This window comes from Neopelma chrysocephalum, unplaced genomic scaffold, assembly GCF_003984885.1.
Source record: "Neopelma chrysocephalum unplaced genomic scaffold, ASM398488v2 Primary Assembly neopelma1_252, whole genome shotgun sequence".
NCBI lineage: Eukaryota > Metazoa > Chordata > Aves > Passeriformes > Pipridae > Neopelma > Neopelma chrysocephalum.
In genome coordinates, this window is record NW_020897914.1 from 847,141 (window position 1) to 865,113 (window position 17,973).

At 47.4% G+C, this 17,973-nt stretch overlaps 1 protein-coding gene across 4 annotated transcripts in view; it reads left to right on the forward strand.

Annotated features, from left to right (window-relative positions):
- Nucleotides 1-17,973, forward strand: part of BOK (BCL2 family apoptosis regulator BOK) — a 34,902-nt gene that overhangs the window by 10,792 nt on the left and 6,137 nt on the right. For 2 of the 4 annotated variants that reach the window (XM_027703861.1, XM_027703859.1), the window contains exon 4: nt 2,302-2,465. In XM_027703861.1, the coding sequence (XP_027559662.1) occupies nt 2,302-2,465 (164 nt within the window). Of the gene's footprint in view, nt 1-2,301; nt 2,466-6,717; nt 7,876-17,973 lie in introns of those variants that run through there. The other 2 variants (XM_027703860.1, XM_027703862.1) reach the window with 2 other exon arrangements.

Below are 17,973 nucleotides of genomic sequence, written 5' to 3' on the forward strand. Positions count from 1 at the left end.
TCGTTCTACTGGCTGTCATGGTGACACACAATGTGAGAAAGGCAGATAAATAGTGTGAATGCCACACAGGCAGTGAACTTCCTGAGTGACAGCTCCAGGGAAGGGACGCTGCAGGGCCCGCTCGGCAAATAAAATCAGGACAAGAATAACAGTCGCTTTAGTCGTATTAATAACTTCCTCTGGTCTCGGGGATAGTGCTGGGGAGGAACAGTATCACAGGGGACACTGAGCTACTGCTGTTACTGTTGCTGCAGAGCCTCATGAAAGGATCATCTGTAGATTTTGATCTTACATTAGTCATGAGTGAAAAGCGGCTTTTTTTGGAACACTGAATAGATTTTCACCAGTCTAACAAGGTATTCCTGTGACTGACATTTGAAGAGTTCTTCTAAAGTTTAGTACTTTTTTTATTTAAGGAAAAAAAAAAAGAAAGTGATTCTTAAGGGTGTTAGTGTGAGTGTCCCTTTTGAGTCACTAAGTGGAAGAACTGTGGAAATGCTCTGAAATCTGCATGTTTTTTGAGGAATATGGGGTGCTCTGCTGCAGTGAGAACACCCGTGAGGAGGCTGGAGCTCCATCCCAGAGATGGGGGTGCCTGGGGATCTGAGAGTGCAGTGAAGGAAAGAGAGAGACTCTTCACCCCATTTAAATTGTATTTTTGCTTGCTGAGCACATCCAGTTTTCTGATGGTGTGTTTAACCCCTCCAGGTCCTCAGATCTAGTCACTGATCAAATCTTTCCATCCTCTCCCCCGTTTTCTCTCTCGTTGCAACCCTGTAGAACAGTTCTGTGTGGCTTTTAAACGCTGGAACTTCACCAGGCTTCTGACTATGTTTGGGAGAGACCTTGGACAGATGCCACAGAGACCTAACACTGTAAAATACTTCACAGTATGCTTGATAAATATGGCTATTCCAGATAACAAAGCATGGGGGGAATTCAACTTCCTAGCCGATCCAAAGGAAATCAGTGTGCCATTGTGCAGTGGTGGTTCTGCACGGGAACAAAAGGGTTGCATTTCCAGGTCATTGGTCCTGATAAAAGCCTGATGAGGGACAGCTGGCTGGGATGTTTGAGCATGAAGGGTTTATGCCTGGTGGTGTTGGTAAAGTGTGGGGGAGACCCCGGGAGGTTGGCTGGTACCCAGAGCTGAGCTCAAGTGCTTATCGCTGGCACTAACAGGAAGATGATTGCTGCTGGGACAGCTTCCATGGAGCTCTTGCTGCAGGCAGGTCAGCCTGGCAGGAAGGCTGTCCTCTGGGAGATCAGATAACTGACTGACCCTCCATCCCTGCACTGCCCTCAGTGGGGTAGGATAGGCAGTGTTAAGTATTGTAGGCAGAGTGGACAAATTCTTAAAGCTACCTGTTTTTCAGGTGGAGACTGGGGCATACTCCTTGCATTGAAGAGGATGGCAACCCTGAGCAACAGCTTCCCCATGAGGGGAAGAGGAAGGGCAGGCACTCTGCAGGACCCAAGGGAATGGCATGAAGCTATGTCAAGAGGGTTAGATTGGATATTAGACGGTGGTTGGGCACTGAACAGACTCCCCAGGACTGTGGTCACAGCCCCAAACCTGCCAGAGCTCAAGGAGTGTTTGGACAAGGCTCTCAGGCACATGATGGGATTGTTGGAGCTGTCCTGTGTAGGGGCAGGGGTTCGTCTTGATGATCCTTGTGTGTCCCTTCCAACTCAGGATTCTACGAATCCTATATTCCAACTGTAATTCTGTGAACCCTCTTGGCCCTGTGCCTTTACCTCCCTTTTTTGTTTTGGTGCCATGGAAGAACTGAAGATGCTTTTCTCGTGTGCTTTGCCTGTCACATTGGAACAGTTTTCTCTGATCTAGAAAAAAACAGGAACACTTTGTCTAAAGGGTGTTAAAGGGTTGTGCTGATGACAAAAACCCCGGGTTGTTCAAACTATTTGAATTCCATCACCTCCTGTGCAGCATGTGCGTGGCTGAGAGCCAATGGCAATATAAACCATGGTGGTGCATCTCTTCCCTGTCCTGGTGGTGCCTTTGGGCTGCTTTCCCCAAAGCTGTGCACCCAGTGCTGAGAGGTGGTCAAACCATACCAAGGTCAGCTTCTTTCATTCTGCCTCTCTGTGTGGAGAGTTTTCCCCAGTCCTGGTCCCCTGGTATTTCTTTTCCCCCCCACGGTGTAAAGCATGCAGAACTATGGCTGCACGCAGGCAGCATGGGCACGTGTAATGAAGGAGAGGCATTTCCTTTGATTATTCAAGGCTGAGCTCTGTGTGTGTGTGTGTAAATCTGAATGACCTTTCTTCTTTTCACAGGCATAACGTGGGGCAAGGTGGTGTCTCTCTATGCCGTGGCAGCGGGGCTGGCAGTGGACTGTGTGCGGCACGCGCAGCCAGCCATGGTTCACACCATCGTCGACTGCCTGGGAGAGTTCGTCCGCAAGACCTTGGTGACATGGCTGAAAAGGAGAGGAGGCTGGGTAAGAAATGCTGTCTGATCAAACTTACTTCTGCATGTGCAGGCCAGAAAATATCCTGATTAATGAAAGCGCGAGTGTCCCTACTGCAGCTTTATGCTGAAAAAGGCTGTGTGAGATTCTCTTCCACAGCCCTGTGGCCACCTCTGTCCTACTTACACCTTGCTAGGCTTACATAGCTCTGTTACTGGTCCTACCCTGTGTAGCTGAGCCACAATAATTCAATCCTGACCCACCAGCACCTATTCTCTTCCTGATCTTCTCTGGAGCTAACAGCCAGTCATAGTGGGAGACTGTAAATAGGGGTCATTTCAGTGAGGCCCTGGCACAGGTTACCCAGAGAAGCTGTGACTGCCCCATCCCTGCAATTGTTCCAGGCCAGGTTGGACAGGGCTTGGAGCAACCTGGTCTAGTGGAAGGTGTCCCTGCCCTTGGCAGGGGTTCGAACTAGATGGTCTTTAAGGTGTCTTCCAACCCAAGCCATTCTGTGATTCTCTTGGCCAGCTGCTTTCCAGAAACTGAAAAAAAATGAGGCTTTCGGACTTAATTCTCCTTTCACCGTTAAGCGTCTGATTTCTTTGGTCTCTCTATACCCAATGGGAGCGTTGGCTCCTGTGGAGGATTGTTCAGAGAAAGAACTTTACTTTGGTCCTGTGGAATAGCCAGACACCTTTCCAGTGACTTTCCCAGCAGACTGGGATGACTGGCTGGCAGCTGGGTGGTGCACGTATGTACCAGGTTCTGTGTGCCTGTCTGGCAGGGACATGGACACTCCTTGGAGCGATAGAGCCCAAAGTGCTAAATATTGCCCTATGACACCACTGAGCTCATGGGACGTCGTGTTCCAAAGGCATGTGCTCTTTCCAGACTGAGCCACGGCAGCAAATTCCCTCTTTTTCAAGAGGTGAAATTTATTTCCGAGCCAACAGGAAATGGTCAGGCACCCCACCCACACAGACCCGGAGAAGGGGGACATCTTTTTCCAAACTGAGTATTGCTCCTCTGTGCTAAGACTTCCCAAGTGTGCCTGTAGCTGGTTCGGTCACCTGATTTTTCCAGGAGTGAAGGCACCTTTTTGGTGAAGAGCAGTGGATCCCTTGCACTTACTAAGTACCAATCCTACCTTAAATCATCCCTCCCCTCTCTAAAACTGTGTCACCTTGGGGCCAACTGACTCAGGTGACTGTTTGGTTGGGCTAAAAGCAACCTTTGATTTGAATGCGCTGATCTATTCCATTTTGCATCCACACAATTAATTGTGCCGCGGCAGGTAAAGAGGATATCCTGGGATTAAGTAACACTGTTCCTGCCTGTGAATACCTGTCCCTGCCTCAGTGTTATTTGAAGCTTATTTTAACTGCATACCTGTAGAGCTGCTTGAAATGTGTTCTCTGAAACAATTTTTCCTTTGGAAAAGATCCAGTTTCATTAAAATGGAAACATTGCGTAGGAACGTGTCTCCTTCTAGTTCCCAACTATGTTTTTTCTTTGTTTTGGTAAAACCTGCATGTTCTGATAAGTTAGCATCTTGTTTTAAGTTTTGTATTACTTCATTAGAGTTCAAAACAAGGTGTTTGGATAGTTCCAAAAGGATATTTTTGGAAAGTTTGTTGCAGAGCAAACAAGCTTCAAAACAAGCTCCGACAAGGGTATATTTGCCCACCAGAAAGGAGGGGTCCCTTCAAATCTGGGGAAAAGCTACTAATCTTCCTGCCATCTTGTGCTGTGCTCCCCTGAACGTTCTTCCCCTTGATCTAGGCACTGCAGCAAGGTATTTCCCAGTTTTGTTCACTAAGGGGCCAGCCAGACCAAACAGCTCTATCATGGGGACCCTCTTGCTTGCTGCCTGGCCTAGCTGGTGTTAGTTTGTCTTGGCACAAAGTCCTTGTTTCTCCTGTGCACATGGCTCCCATCAGCTCAGATGGAGGCTGCCAAGAGTAACCACCGTGCCCTGAGCTGGTCCAGAAAAGCCACTGTGGAGACCTTGAAAAGGCATTTGAAATTCTCCACTCAGCAGCAGGTTCCCATGCTGGTTCCACAGGGTGGAGAAGACCCTACCCCACAAAACCCAACTCAAACCTCTTTGGAGGAACGAAGAAAGTTTGAGGCATCATCTCTCCCTGTGGAGAGTTTGCAGCCTCAGTAGTGGCTTCACAGTAGAATAGAAAGATTTTAATTTTCTTAGCAGCATTTGCTACAAAGCAGTGCATGTGACTTGAACTTGTTTGAACAATTAACACAGAAGCTCAAACTGCCATTGCAGCAGTTTATCAGTGCCTGACAAGGCTCAAAGACCTGCTTTATTAAGTAGCTTTGAAGTTTTCAACTCCAGTGCCTTATCAGGTATGCTTGATTTGGATAAGAGCAGCTAAGGCAATTGTTATACAGCTGAGCAATTTTGCTTATCTAAGCAAGCCCCATACAAATTTGTAAATGCTTCTGAGTGTAGCTCCTCTTGGTTAGAGCAGTGAACTCATTGTCTTTGGGAGGACATAGCTGGGCTTTAAGGAGTTCACATTTCCTCATCTGGCAGTTAACCCTCTGCAGCTGTAATCAACCTAGTGTGCATATTTGGGCCTTGTACTGGCTCACATGAGGCACTAAAGTCCTTCACAGCTTATGTTTCTCATGGATCAGGTACCCTAACGTACATGTTCAGACAGCTGCCTGCACATCGTGACTTCTCTCGACTGAAGGGACAGTTTGACACATCTTTGTCTTAGACATGACACTGTGCAGGTCACTAAAATTGAATAGGCTGAATCAGTTTTTTTAAAATGCAAGTAGGGCAAGTGTGCTAAGCCATCATTGAAAGTGTTTAGGGAGATCCACTTTGCTTTCCTCCACAATACAGATAAAGTACCTGTAACCACACTGCAGCATCTTCTGTTAGCTGCCTTGGCTGGGTGCTACGTTTGCTCGTGTTTTTTTGCTGTAAGCAGCAGCATTTCCACACCTTGGTGCTGACTCAGCTTCCTCCTGTCATCCTGTTTCTTCCCATCCCTACGTGCCTGTATTCATTCCTCCTGCAGTCTCTGCTTGTCAGTTATTCACGGGCTCAGCATCTCCTGATGCTCCCAGGAGATCAGCAGTGCGGGGAGCTGCAGCATGCCAGCCTTCCAGACACTGTGGGGGAGGAACTGCTGGAACACGTGGCTGCTCTCAGCAGAGCTTTGATCTGTAGGTGATGAAGGGCTCGGTTACTGTGGCTGTGCTCACTGACCAGCTGCCGGCATTTGTCCCTTCAGCCGCCTTTTGCTTCCTTCTAATAATGATCAAAGTTGCTGAGGTGAGGCTCACCCATGTCTTCAACACAGGCAGAAGGACTGGAGAAGATTATTGGGGTATTCATCATCTCTCATGTCCTGTTTTGGGGATGAACATCTCAGGGTTTAGAGCCTGCACTCCCTGTTACTCAACCACAGTCCACATCTCCTTGTGCTAAGCTGAAGTTTAACCACAACTCAGTTATATCACTGGCAGAGCTTCTAATTTTGATTCCCCCACCAGAAAATGCAATTTTCTTTCTACCTCTGTCCTGTTCACTTTACCCTCCAGGTATTTTCCACCTTCTCCTCCCTATGCCAGGTGAGAGCCTGTCTTCATCAATTTGCTGTGGTGTTGTTATTTTTTATTCATTCCAAGCCAGCTTCTCTTCTTGTTAACACTTGAAACCAGCAGCCCAAGCGATCTTCATATCTGACCCACGCGTCTGGGAGGCATCTCTGCCAGCACACATATTTCCACACACAAAGCTTGCATTGCTTTAGGTCTAAATCAGGGGTTGACTTGCTTGCTTGTCTTCCAAAGAAAACACTAAGGCAAGAGAAAAAGTGCAAGCAACTTGAGCTGATATTAAACAGGACAACCTCTGGGAAGCATCTGGCTTTACAGAAAAGGATGGGAATGCTGATACTGCCAAAGTTTCCTAGACCTTTCAAACAGGGAAAGAAAGTTGTATTTAGCTATTCAAAATGGAAAATGCTGGACAATCTTCCTGTCCAGCATTTCTTTCCTCAGTGGTGGCTGAAAAGGGGGACACTTTGCCTTGTTGGGGAGTGAGGAAAGTGTATTTTGCAGGGCTCTTGGGCCTTATTTAATAACTTTTGGTGTGTGGAAGGATCAGAGCAAGCATCTGGTGCTGCAGCAGCGGTGCTGTGGGGCAGTGGTGCTATGGGTTGTGGGGCTGGGAGAGCCTGCAGTGGTGGCTGATGTGGGCACCTCTCTCTGACGATCTCTCTTCCCTCCTCATTAGGCAGACATCACAAAATGTGTGGTGAATACTGACCCCAGCCTTCGCTCCCACTGGCTCGTGGCTGCTGTTTGCAGCTTTGGTCACTTCCTCAAGGCCATCTTCTTTGTCCTGCTGCCTGAGAGATGAGTCCAAGTTGCCAAGTGCACCCCCCTGCCCCATCTCCTCCCCCACTCCGCAAGCAACAAGTGACTGGAGAAGTAATTCCAGATTGGTAATGGCAATTTCTGAAGAGGAGGAAGAGAAGAACTGGGACAAACAAAAGGCTTGTTTTCCTCTGCCTTCATCTAGGAGCAGATCATCAACCACTGTTGCTCCTTTTGCAGCCACAGGAGCCTCTCTGACCATTAATTCTTTCAAGAGTCTTGTTTCCCTGGGTAACTTGCATGTGTGGCCTGGATGTTGCCAGTCCCTGGGCATGCTGATGGCAGCCACGTGCAGCATGGAATGTCAGATGTCTGTTCCTTACAGCTGTGTTGCACGGTTATGCTAGTGCCAGGCAGAGGGGAGGAGGAAGGGAATATTATTTGAAATGGGATAAGAAAATAGAAGAGGGGGAGAGTCCCTCCTTCACTCCACGTGATTCCCCTTTCAGTCCTCCGACTTGCCTTGTGTTAATTCTTGTCGTTAGGTTTGTGCTTAAAGTTCATCTCCTTTATCCCTAACTGACTTGCTGGGCTCTGCCCCAGCACAGCATGGTGGGTTTTTAACAGGATAAAACCAAACACTTTGTCAACAAATGCTTCTCCCTCACATGAGTTGGAAATCGTTCCGAGTAGCCGTGTGAGGGGCAGGATGAGAAGGCAGTTGCACGTGATGCAGCATGACAGTGTGTTTTGTTGACCCCTCTTACACTCACACACCGTTCAAACAGGAGAGCGAAGGGCAACGCCTTCAAGCAACAACTCGGGATGGAATTTCATCATGAAGAGAAATGGTTTTTCCACTGAGATTTTGTTGGAGCTAAGCATGTAAGTAGGAAAGGCCAGGGGGCGTGAGCAGAAATAGGGAAACAGTAAGTGAACTGGCTGGCATTGTGAAGGGGGTGACCTGTGGCAAAAGTAGCTGATGTATGTTTCTCTTTTAATCTCTTTGGAAGTACAACTTGCAGTCTTCTTTGTGGCAAACAATAAAAGAAATAGGTGGTGTTTCACTATTGCACAGGCTATTGTATTTGTTTCCAGAGTTAACAATTCCAAAAAAGGCCAGAACAGTGCAGAGACAAACACTCTGGCCATGCTAAAAATACTTCAGCTTTTCCCCTGGTGGAGCATGTTAACGTGTTAAAACTACAACTCACCCAGTTCATGCCTGGAATTTAACCCATGTTCTTGCCATGTCAGAAATGTGCTGTTTTCACCAACAGATGTAGGGCCTTACTAACATCAGCAGGGAAAGGCTGTGGAGCCTCTTCTCTGCCAAAGCCTCACGGCCCTGCTCAATGCCTTTCTCCCAGGAGTGTGGCAATAAACACAGAAAAAAACCCTTCTGGATTGAGAACATGTGGCACTATGGGAGGTTTTGCTGGTTTTTTTTCCTGATTTCTCTCCCAAATATTTAGAGGGGTTTTACTCTTCCATACGGGAGTTACAAAGGTGTTTGAGAATAAAGCAGAGCCTTGATTTTTGGTACTGTCTGTGGGCAGGATCTCTGCTAGCTGTTAGCAGTGCTGTGCTCTGACCAGCAAAAACTCTAGCAGAGGATGTGTAGGGATTAGATCCTTGGGCATTCATGCTTTTGGCTGCTCTAGCTCTTTGCACTTTGGCTGATGCCTTGGTGTATGGGTACTGGGCCCAGCTTTAGCCCTAGTGCATCCCCAGTGAAGGGTGCTATACCAGCTTGGTCTACAAGTACGTTTTCAGTAGTAAAGCAATTCTTGTGGGTCAAAACCCTTAATGGGCAACCTCCCCCAATCCACAGTCTCCCAACAAAAACACTCACTGACAAGGAGAGAGCCTTGCATTCCATATCAAAGCTAGTGGGTAGGGAGACCTTGGGATGAGTTAAACTGACAAGTTCCCAGTGTGGATGCAGCTGATGGTGCCCTGAGGCTGGGGCATTTTAATGTATGTAAAGGTTGCAGCAGTTCCCCAAATAATCCCAAACTGCCAAAAGAATATTTAATTTTTTTTCCCTTCCTGATGTAATTATATTGGCATTAGAGGTTTTGCTGGCACCCCTTACAGCTGGGATTTTCTTCCTTAGATTCTTGGTAGATCCGGCTATGGAAGTTTAGAGCAGGTACAGAACACATAGTGAATTACACTACTCACTTTTGAGCAGCAGAGAGAGGATCCCCTCCTGTCTGCAACAGAGGCATGAAAAGCTCTGTAGTCCACAGCAGGGGGATGCAGCTGTGTTGTCCTAATGGAGCTTGTGGAAAAGTAGACTTTGGATTTCTGGAAGTACCCTGGTTGTGTGCAGGCTTTGGCTTGGACAGCTTCACAACTCATCAAGTCCAGCTTGCCTTATCACACCTTGTGTTTTATGGAGTGTATGGGAGTTACTGAAGCAGCACAGTCTGACACTGGGACTGGCAAGACCTCTCTCAATTTAGATGCTGTTTTGAAATGTAATACTTAAGGTTATGGCTGCTTTTTCAGTAAACTAATGATATCGGAGAGAATACTAAGGAACAAAAAGAGTTAAATGTACCAATTAAGTGGATTTAACGAAAAGATAATGGCAAGCCAAATAAAGCAGCATTGCTGGAAAGGAATGTGTGTGGGTGGGAAGGGGGTTACAGAGGCAGACAAAAGCTCAGCCTGGAAACTGCCAATAATGAAGAGGTGATTTTGCTCCCCTCAAATATGTTTCAGACTTCTCTGGCTTTTGTCTGTCTTCTTGCATTTGCTAGTCCCTGCGAAATACATACCGGGGCTGAACGGTGTGTTGCTCATCTTGCACTTGGATGATCTTTTGATCTTCTCACTCCTGTAATAACCACATCAGCAGCAGCCTTGCCACCAAAATAAACAACAAAACAAACAGAATTGCACACACAGCTCTGCATTTGGAAAGTAGCAATCTTGAGCGTGATACAGCCAAGTTTTTAGGTTGTGTTCAGTCCTAGCTGTTATGTTTAGGCGTTTCAGAGTATTTCCAGAGGTCCTTTACAGTCTCAACAATTCTGGGGCTCTGTGATTTTTCTATTCCCTCTTCTCTTTTGGCCAGTCCTACCTGATGGGAGACATCAAGTTGGTTGTTTATCGCCCCAATAAACATTTTCCTTTTAAATGATCGGTGAAGGTCCTAGGAGTAGGTCTAATTTATTTAGTTGTTAAAGAAAACCAAGAAAAAACAAGTACCAAAGTTAGTACTGTAGTACTATTGTGCTGCTCCATACCAAAAGCCAGCATCAGAATCTGAAAACATCCAAACTAACCATGTCATCCTTTTCCCCCAATGTGCTTCCAATGATCTGCTTGAGAACACTGCTTGTAGTAAAAGCTGCCTTCATTTTTTTTAAGCTGTTTTCCTCGCACTGAATGTTCTAAGTGAGACTTAGCTACACACAAACCATCTTGGGGGTTGCTCCCTGTCCCCAGTGACCTTTCAGTCCAGTGTTTTTGCTGAAGGGCAGCAGTCACGGGGGGGGGGGTGGTGCAGACCTCTTCTCAGCACGGGGACATGTGGCTGTTGCTCACCCTATTAGGCACACATAAAATCCAGATGGGCTTTAGCTGTCTTCTTGCTGTCCCACCAGAAAAACTGGAAGCATAGGGAAAAGATGAGGCAGGGTCAGGTGGAGGTGTGGGAAATGACTAGGAAGAAGCGGGAGGAGGGAGAACGGGTTGGATGGAGATGGGGAAATGGCATATAGTATTTTTGTGGTTATAGAGCCTTTTGCAGAGGAGATTGGCCTGTGTGCTGTAGCAGTAGGGAATGTAAGGGTCCGGAGAGTAGTGCCTGGAGGAACCTGAGCCTCAGCTCTCCTTTGTTGACAGAAGAACTCGCCTCCAGCAAGGATTATCCCACCATCCTTCACCTCCGGCGCCAACCTCATTCTCTGTTTGTTTATAGCAGACCTACATAGAAATACCTGCTTTATCACAAAGGCGAGGAGCAGAAAAGCTGTCTTGGCTTGGAAGTTTCAATGATGAGCATTTGACAGTGCTTATCCTGTCCTAGACATGATCTTGCTCCAGTCACAGCCTGAGTTGTACCTCTCCCATATCAAACACTGGCAGCAGGTTCACCTTCTTCAAAGCAACTGAAGAAAGTGGTCTCGGTCTTGCAGCAGATGTCACCTGTGTTCCTGCAGTGCTTTTTCTCCTGCAAACAGAAAGAAAAGTCTGAGAAAGAAAACAGTCTGTGAAGCCGTTAATTTATCAGACTTGCATCTGTATTACAGACCAAAGTACAGAACAATAGCGACAGGGAGTGAGATTGAAGTTTCCTGGGAAATTGCAACACCAAACTTCCTCATTTTCAGAGTTGTTCTTTAGACTCTGAGAAAAAGCTCTGCCTGTTTTTTTCTTTTATTCTCCTTTTAATGTGCAAAGTCTGCAAGTGGGGGTTTTTTTGGTGCACAATTAAACTGAATATGAAGCAGATTGTAAGTCCTTTAGACGAGTTTCTGAAAAGATCAGTCCCCGAAGGCGTTCCAACAGCTTTGCCAAGAGCCTTCTTGATGTGGCTCTTGTCAATGTGTGTCCCCTTGAATTTCTTCACTGTCATCGTTTTTTTAAGTCTACTATTTATAATTTTATAGGCATAGATTTGCCACAGATTAATTATTCTCTTAGGGCAATGTGAAAACAATGCATGCTACTAGATTAATGACAAGAAAACAGCAATTTAATGTACTGCTGGCTGACTCTATAAATTTCTCCTATGCAAGTGGTTTGACAGCTGGAGTTTAAATACTCGCTCTGAAAAGCCTGTAACCTCTTTAACTCTAAACATTTTGACCCACTGGGATTATGAGCCCCCAGCACAGCTAAACAGAGCGATCCTTGATTGAACTTTACACCGTCACCAGGACCTGGAAGTGCACTGCATGTTCAAGCAGAGTCTGTGGGAAATAGAGTGCCCCTGGGTCAATCACACGACATGAAGACCATGTCCAGGCAAGGTCAGATGAAAAAAAAAAAGCTTCCCCTTTCACAGAATTTAAAAAATAAAGACTTGGGAAGGGAATTTCCAGCTTCCTTACAAGCATATTTCAGAGCTTTAACTCAGGAGAAATTTCATCTCTTTGCCCATAGACCAGCAGACAGCACCAGAGCTTGTCTTCTCCATCACTGCAGGAAGACTTGCTGATACATCTCTACTGGCGTCAAATACAATCCCCTGTTGTTTCAAATTTCCACTTCTAGCCCTATCTTGTGACGTTCACCGTTGCTTTTGTTGAGCTCTGTGTTTAAGCAAGATAAGGTGTGTTTTCTATTCCCCTTCCCCTGCTGAATGTGACTCGTGCTGGGATTGCTCTTGAGACCCTTTCAGTCATCTGAAGGGCAACTGGTTTGGACTTTGGAGGACTATGGGCAGCACCAAGGACCTTCAGTGTCACTAATCTGATGGGAGCTGAGAGGATGGGCCACTTGGCAGGACCAGCCCTTGCAGTGTCTCACCTGACTCTCATTAGGCAGGAGCTGGAGATCCTGCAGCCGGTCCCTGCTATGCAGATCCATTCTCCCACTGCTCTGTGGCTCTGTTCAGGCAACATCAAGCCACCTGAAAGTTGAAGTCCTCTCAATATCATGGTGTTGCCTTTTTACTCCTAACATGGAGGTGCTACTTGGGGGCTGTTCAGTAGTGACCACGGGGACAGTTTGTTCCCATTTCCCACCAGAGCTGAGCCTGGATTTTCTGGTAATCTAAGAAGGGGATTAAAGCCCCCCCCAAAATAGCCTTTTATTTTGATCTCCTTGGCACTTCAAAAGAACAATTAAATCACTCTTAAGCTGCTAGAACATACTTTGCTCTCAGTTCCTCAGCCAGGAATGGCCAGTCTGTCCTTTTTAAGCCTGGCAAGCATCTGCCAGCTAACTCTCCTTGTGCTGTCAGCTTTCCCTCTCAGTTCACTGGCATTGCTCCTGAGCAAAGGTGTCTGACCCCCATGGTCACCTGACTCAGCAGGTTGTTTTCTCCCCCAGAGAAGGCAACTCCATGCAAACCATGTGGTGGCTACAGCAGAGTCAGCTGTTTCCCCGAACGGCATCGTGCCCCACTGCCTGCTGTGTTTTCCCTTTGGTTAGGGCTGATGCATGCACTTATACAGGGTGGAAAAGGAGAAAACATGGCTGGCATTTGAAAGGGAGCAAACAACTCCAAGGGTTGTGTTCACAGCCTGTCCTGCTGAAAGGCTGCTGCCCTCAGGGTTTGGGTACCACATCACTGGCACTCCCCGGCTGATGCACACCACGAGCCTGTAATCTGTGGCTAATGGTAGATTACTTGAAGCTGGGAAAAGGTGCTTGGAATATCTGTACCCTTGGGGTTTATGGCTTAACTGGAGGAGGAGAACAGCGCTGCTAAAAATAGTTACATGTTCAAGCTCACGTTTTGTCTCTGAGAGCAAAAGATTCACAAAGTGGAGCCCAGGCTGTGCGTTATTACAAACTTGGAGGCTGGAACTAGCTCGAGCTAAATTATGAGGTGCCGTTCCCAAACCCTGCAGCACATCAGGGGGATGACTGGAAAAATTGCACAGCAGGTTTGCTTATATTTAAACAGTTTAATAAAAATAAAGAAGTTAATAGAATGGCTTGTGTTGACTTTTATTGATTCACAGCCTTGAGGATTTCTGTAGGAATGAAGACTGAATGGAGCTGTGTGGGGCAGCTGTTCTGGGGTGTTCTGCCATCATAACTGGCAGAAAGGTTTTTCTGTCCGTTTTAGGCTTCAGCTCCAGTGTCAGAACTGGAGCTGGAGGAGAAGGAGCACACAGCCATTCTGGGATGGGTGAGGGCACAGCAGCTGGGAGAAGGCAGCCTGGCACCCAACCCCAGGGCTCTGGCCCTTTGAGTTGCTGCTGAATCTCATACCAAAGGGCTGTTTCTATTTGCTGCCTCCCACAGCAAACACAGCTCCAGGGCTGAGCAGAAACAACGTCTTGAGGACACCAGGAGCCTGAACTGTTGACATGCCAAGATTAATGTGCAGTGACTTAAATCAGTTTATTTAGGAGTTCATAAAATGTAAAGCACTGAAGGAAAGGAGAAGAGAAAGCTGTAAGGGGTGCAGTGTGGTCCAGGAGTATCCCATGGATTCATAGTGTACTTTCCAAAACCCAGTTATCTTGTGGAGACAGCTTCTTAGCAAGAAGCATTTGTTGACTGCATATAGTTCTCTCTGCAGACATAAAAATTTCAATCAGCCATGCAATTGAAGGGAAGAAGAGCAGCTGAGAAAACATTTGCCCTTTTTCAAAGAGCTTTATTTACTTTAGGATCAGAGTGATTTAGCATGGAGGCACCAGCCGGGGCCAGAGGCAAAGCTGCACTTCCCTTGAAGAGGGAGTTGAGGATTAGATCAAAAGTGGAATTTAATCCTGGTATCTTTCACTTGAAATATTTAACAAAGTGCCTCCAATTTACTTTCAGCAACTTCTCCAAGAACAGTGGTGTCCTTAGGCTTTGAGGGAGTGAAATACTGGGCCATTTGTCTGGAGGAAGCGAGTCATGTGCATGGCCCTCCCTGCCTCATTACCAGGGGTAGAGGTGAATGTTCCCATCCCATGACCAGAAACCAAGCAGGGAAGGAAGACTGGAGCACCAAGGGAATGAACAGGGTGATTTAATATCCTAGAACTGATGCACAAAAGACCTGATGCCTTGAAGGGATCACACAGGACAGCACAGCTGACCTCTGTATTTGCAGGGCACGTCTCTCCCAGGCTGACTCTGTTTGTAGAGGGAGTCTCTTCCTTCCCTGTGGGCTCAGTGCTCAGGGTGCTGGCTTTGGGACAGGCAGGGGCTCCCGGCAGAGCTGGCTCCACAGTCAGGCAGGACACTGTGGTGGCATCGCTGATGCCAACATTGGACAAGAGCCTCTAAGCACAAGCCAGTTGCTTTCTGTCTCCCCCACCTTTTCTGACTTGAAGTTAAACTTACAAAACACAACACTGGTTTTAAATGCCTGGGGAAAAATTGTGAATATTCAGCCCAAGCTCTCAGTTCCAGAGTGCATGGGTCCACCTGGCTTTGCATGTCCCTTGGGTGGCCAGGAGCCCCAGACTGAGTGGCTGGACCAGGCATGTGTTGAAGCTGCTCAGAGGAGAATGAGAAGATGCTGGCACTCACTGGTGGCACTGGGAGAGAAGCAAAAGACAACTCAACCAAAGCCAGTCAAAAACCCCGTGGTTACGCTGTGTGATGAAAATTAGAGGAAGCTGGAGCTGCAGAGAGTCACAGAATCACAGAATATGCTGAGTTGGAAGGGACCCACAAGGATCATGGAATCCAACCATTAGCCATCCCCAGGACCATCCCCAGGAGTCACACCCTGTGCCTGAGAGGATCATCCAAATGCTTTCGAACTCTGTCAGCCTTGGTGCTGTGCCCACTGCCCTGGGGAGCCTGTTCAGTGCCCAACCACCCTCTGGGAGAAGAACTTTTTTCTAATATCCAACCTAAACCTGCCCTGACACAACTTCAGGCCATTCCCTCAGGTCCTGTCACTGGTCACCAGAGAGAAGAGATCAGTGTCTGCCCCTCCTCTCCCCTCACAGGGAAGTTATAGACTACAATGAGGTCTCCCCTCAGTCTCCTCTTTTCCAGGCTGAGTCGGTGGCAGGTGCAGAGCTGCGTGGGGGAGTCAAGGTTCAGCCACAGCACACAAGCCTCAAAGTGCAGAGGAGCATCACTGCACATGGGTGCAGCAATTCCTTACAACAATAATAGCACAAAACTGCCTCTCTGATTAATCCTGCATATAAAGGCCAGGTTGGATGGGGCTTGGGGCAACCTGGTCTGGTGGACGGTGCCCCTGTCCATGGCAGAGAGTTTGGAGTGAGACAGTTTTTAACCATTCTGTGATTCTGTGATTCTGTAAATGGGTATAAATATGTGTTGGGTCTTCGACGCTGATTTACTATCCCCGCCCTCTACAGAAAACCATCTCTCTGGGGTGCTCTGAGGCAGCTGCTCTCTCCGACACCTCTTGCTGTGCAGAGGAGGTGTGGGGCTCACGGGAAGGTGGGACGTGCTACAGGGACATGGCCGTGTTAAACGTCTGAGTGATGCTGACAAACCAGTTCTTCTGATTTCCCGCTGCCCAGTGCTGTGTGCTGGGTTTGCCTTGGCAAACAGAGGGCTCTCTGAGCTGGGATGGGCACTTTGGGCATAATCATCTGTGCACGTAAACCTACCAAACTACCTTTGGGTTTGGGATGGGGTGAGACCAAACAGCCTGTCCCTCAATGGGAGGGTGTGGGAGCAGAAGACCTTCAGAAAAAATAGCAAGGAGGGAAAGCTTAGCACTCGTTCAAGGAAACTTTTGCTGCCAGGGAAAAGCTTTAAAGTGAGAAGGAATTCATTTTCATGAAGGATGCTGTGTATGTTCTCTTTATCTGCCTGCTGAGAGGTAACTCCCTTGCTACAAGTGATAAAATTCTCACAGACAGGCCTGGAGGCTCCCGCAGAGTGGCCAAGCAGGCCATAAAGCACAGGGGGAGAACTCAGCCTGGGGTTTTACTGCACATGTCAAAGGTGTTGTTATAAAAGCACCAAAACGGGTTTCCACTTTTGCCTTTTTGGTGAGCTGTATTGATCATTTGGATATATACTGCAGTGTTCCTCACTGTTAAAATAAATTTGCTTTAAAACTTTAGCCACAGCCTGGTGCCTGGGGTTACCTGTATGCATATCAAGCCTTACAGAGGGGGAGGTTTAGATTGGATATTAGGAAAGATTTCTTCGCTGGTGGTCAAGCACTGAAACAGGCTGCCCAGGGCAGTGGTGGATTCACTATCCCTGGAGGGATCTGAGAGATGTGTGGATATGGCACTTGAGGGACATGGGTTAGCAGTGGCCTTGGCAGTGCTGGGGAAATGGTTGGACTTGATGACCTTTTCCAACCTTAATCATTCCAAGATTCTATGATTAATCCTATTTTGCATGGCTGACAGCTCCTGAGAGTGGCCTTTGCCGGATCACAAGAGGCAGAGAGAGGAGAGCAGGGTTTAATTTGCCCCCTTAAAATGGGCAGGGTTAGGGGGGCAGCACTACCTGTCTTCTCCTGCTGTAGAAGTCTGGTGTACTAGAGAGCAACAGCCCCTCCTGGGGAGGCTGTGGGCAGCCTCTGGTGCTGATTCCCACAGTCTGGAGAGGGAGGAGCTGGAGAAGATCCCAAGACCACGTCCCCACAGACCTCTCACGCACACTGCTGTCTCAGGGGAGCACTGGGCCCCAGACAGGGGTGTGCATACATAGCACAGACAAATGGGATTTACAGGTGCTGGCTTCCTCATCTTACTCCTGGGAGCAGTAATGTCAAGGGTGCACAGAAGACTGAGAAAAACAGCTCTAAAGGGGAAAAATACTTGCAAACGTGCCTGTTCTCCAGGCATTCCATATGCAGTATGTTTGGAACAAATCCCAACACCTTTAGTAACAGTTCAATCTGCTAAAAAGATGTTATTTGACTCAAAAAGCAATCTGGGAACCTAAACATTACCCTCATCCCCATGGCTCCAGCCTCTCCCAGCCAGCCCCAACGCCCATGGGTGGGAAGGCAGGCAGTGTCTGCTGCCTCCCAGGCAGCACCGTGGTGCTGAGGGGACCCACCACAGTGAGATGGTCCATTTTCTGCTAAAAGGCTGTAATTAAGAGCTCTGGCTCCCTGACGATGTGTATCCTATAAAGCCATTAAATAAAGGAGGAGCCATTGCCACTCTTGAAAAACTAAACAAATCAGAGAAAAAAAAAAAGGTGCACTAGAAGGAAGCAGAGTTTAGGCTGCATTTCCAGGCTTGGGATGCTGCTTGTGCAGGTGCAAACATTTATGGGCATGGATTTGTGAAGGCTATTGAAGCCATGGAGAGGATTCATCCACACAAACTCAAAGCCTAAATGAAATCTGACCTGTGTGTCAGCTGGATCTCAAAGTTCTTTCACTTGCAGTAACTCTCATTAAGTCCTTACTCCCGCTACTTCCAGACAGTGGGATATCCTCCTAGTTTAGGAGACAAAAAAGACTCCAGCCTCTATTTAATTGCATTTCCTACTACACACGGAATATTTTTTGACCTCCGAACTATTTCTGGAAATACCAATCTGTCATTTCAGGAGAGCAGACCACCCTCCTTGTGCC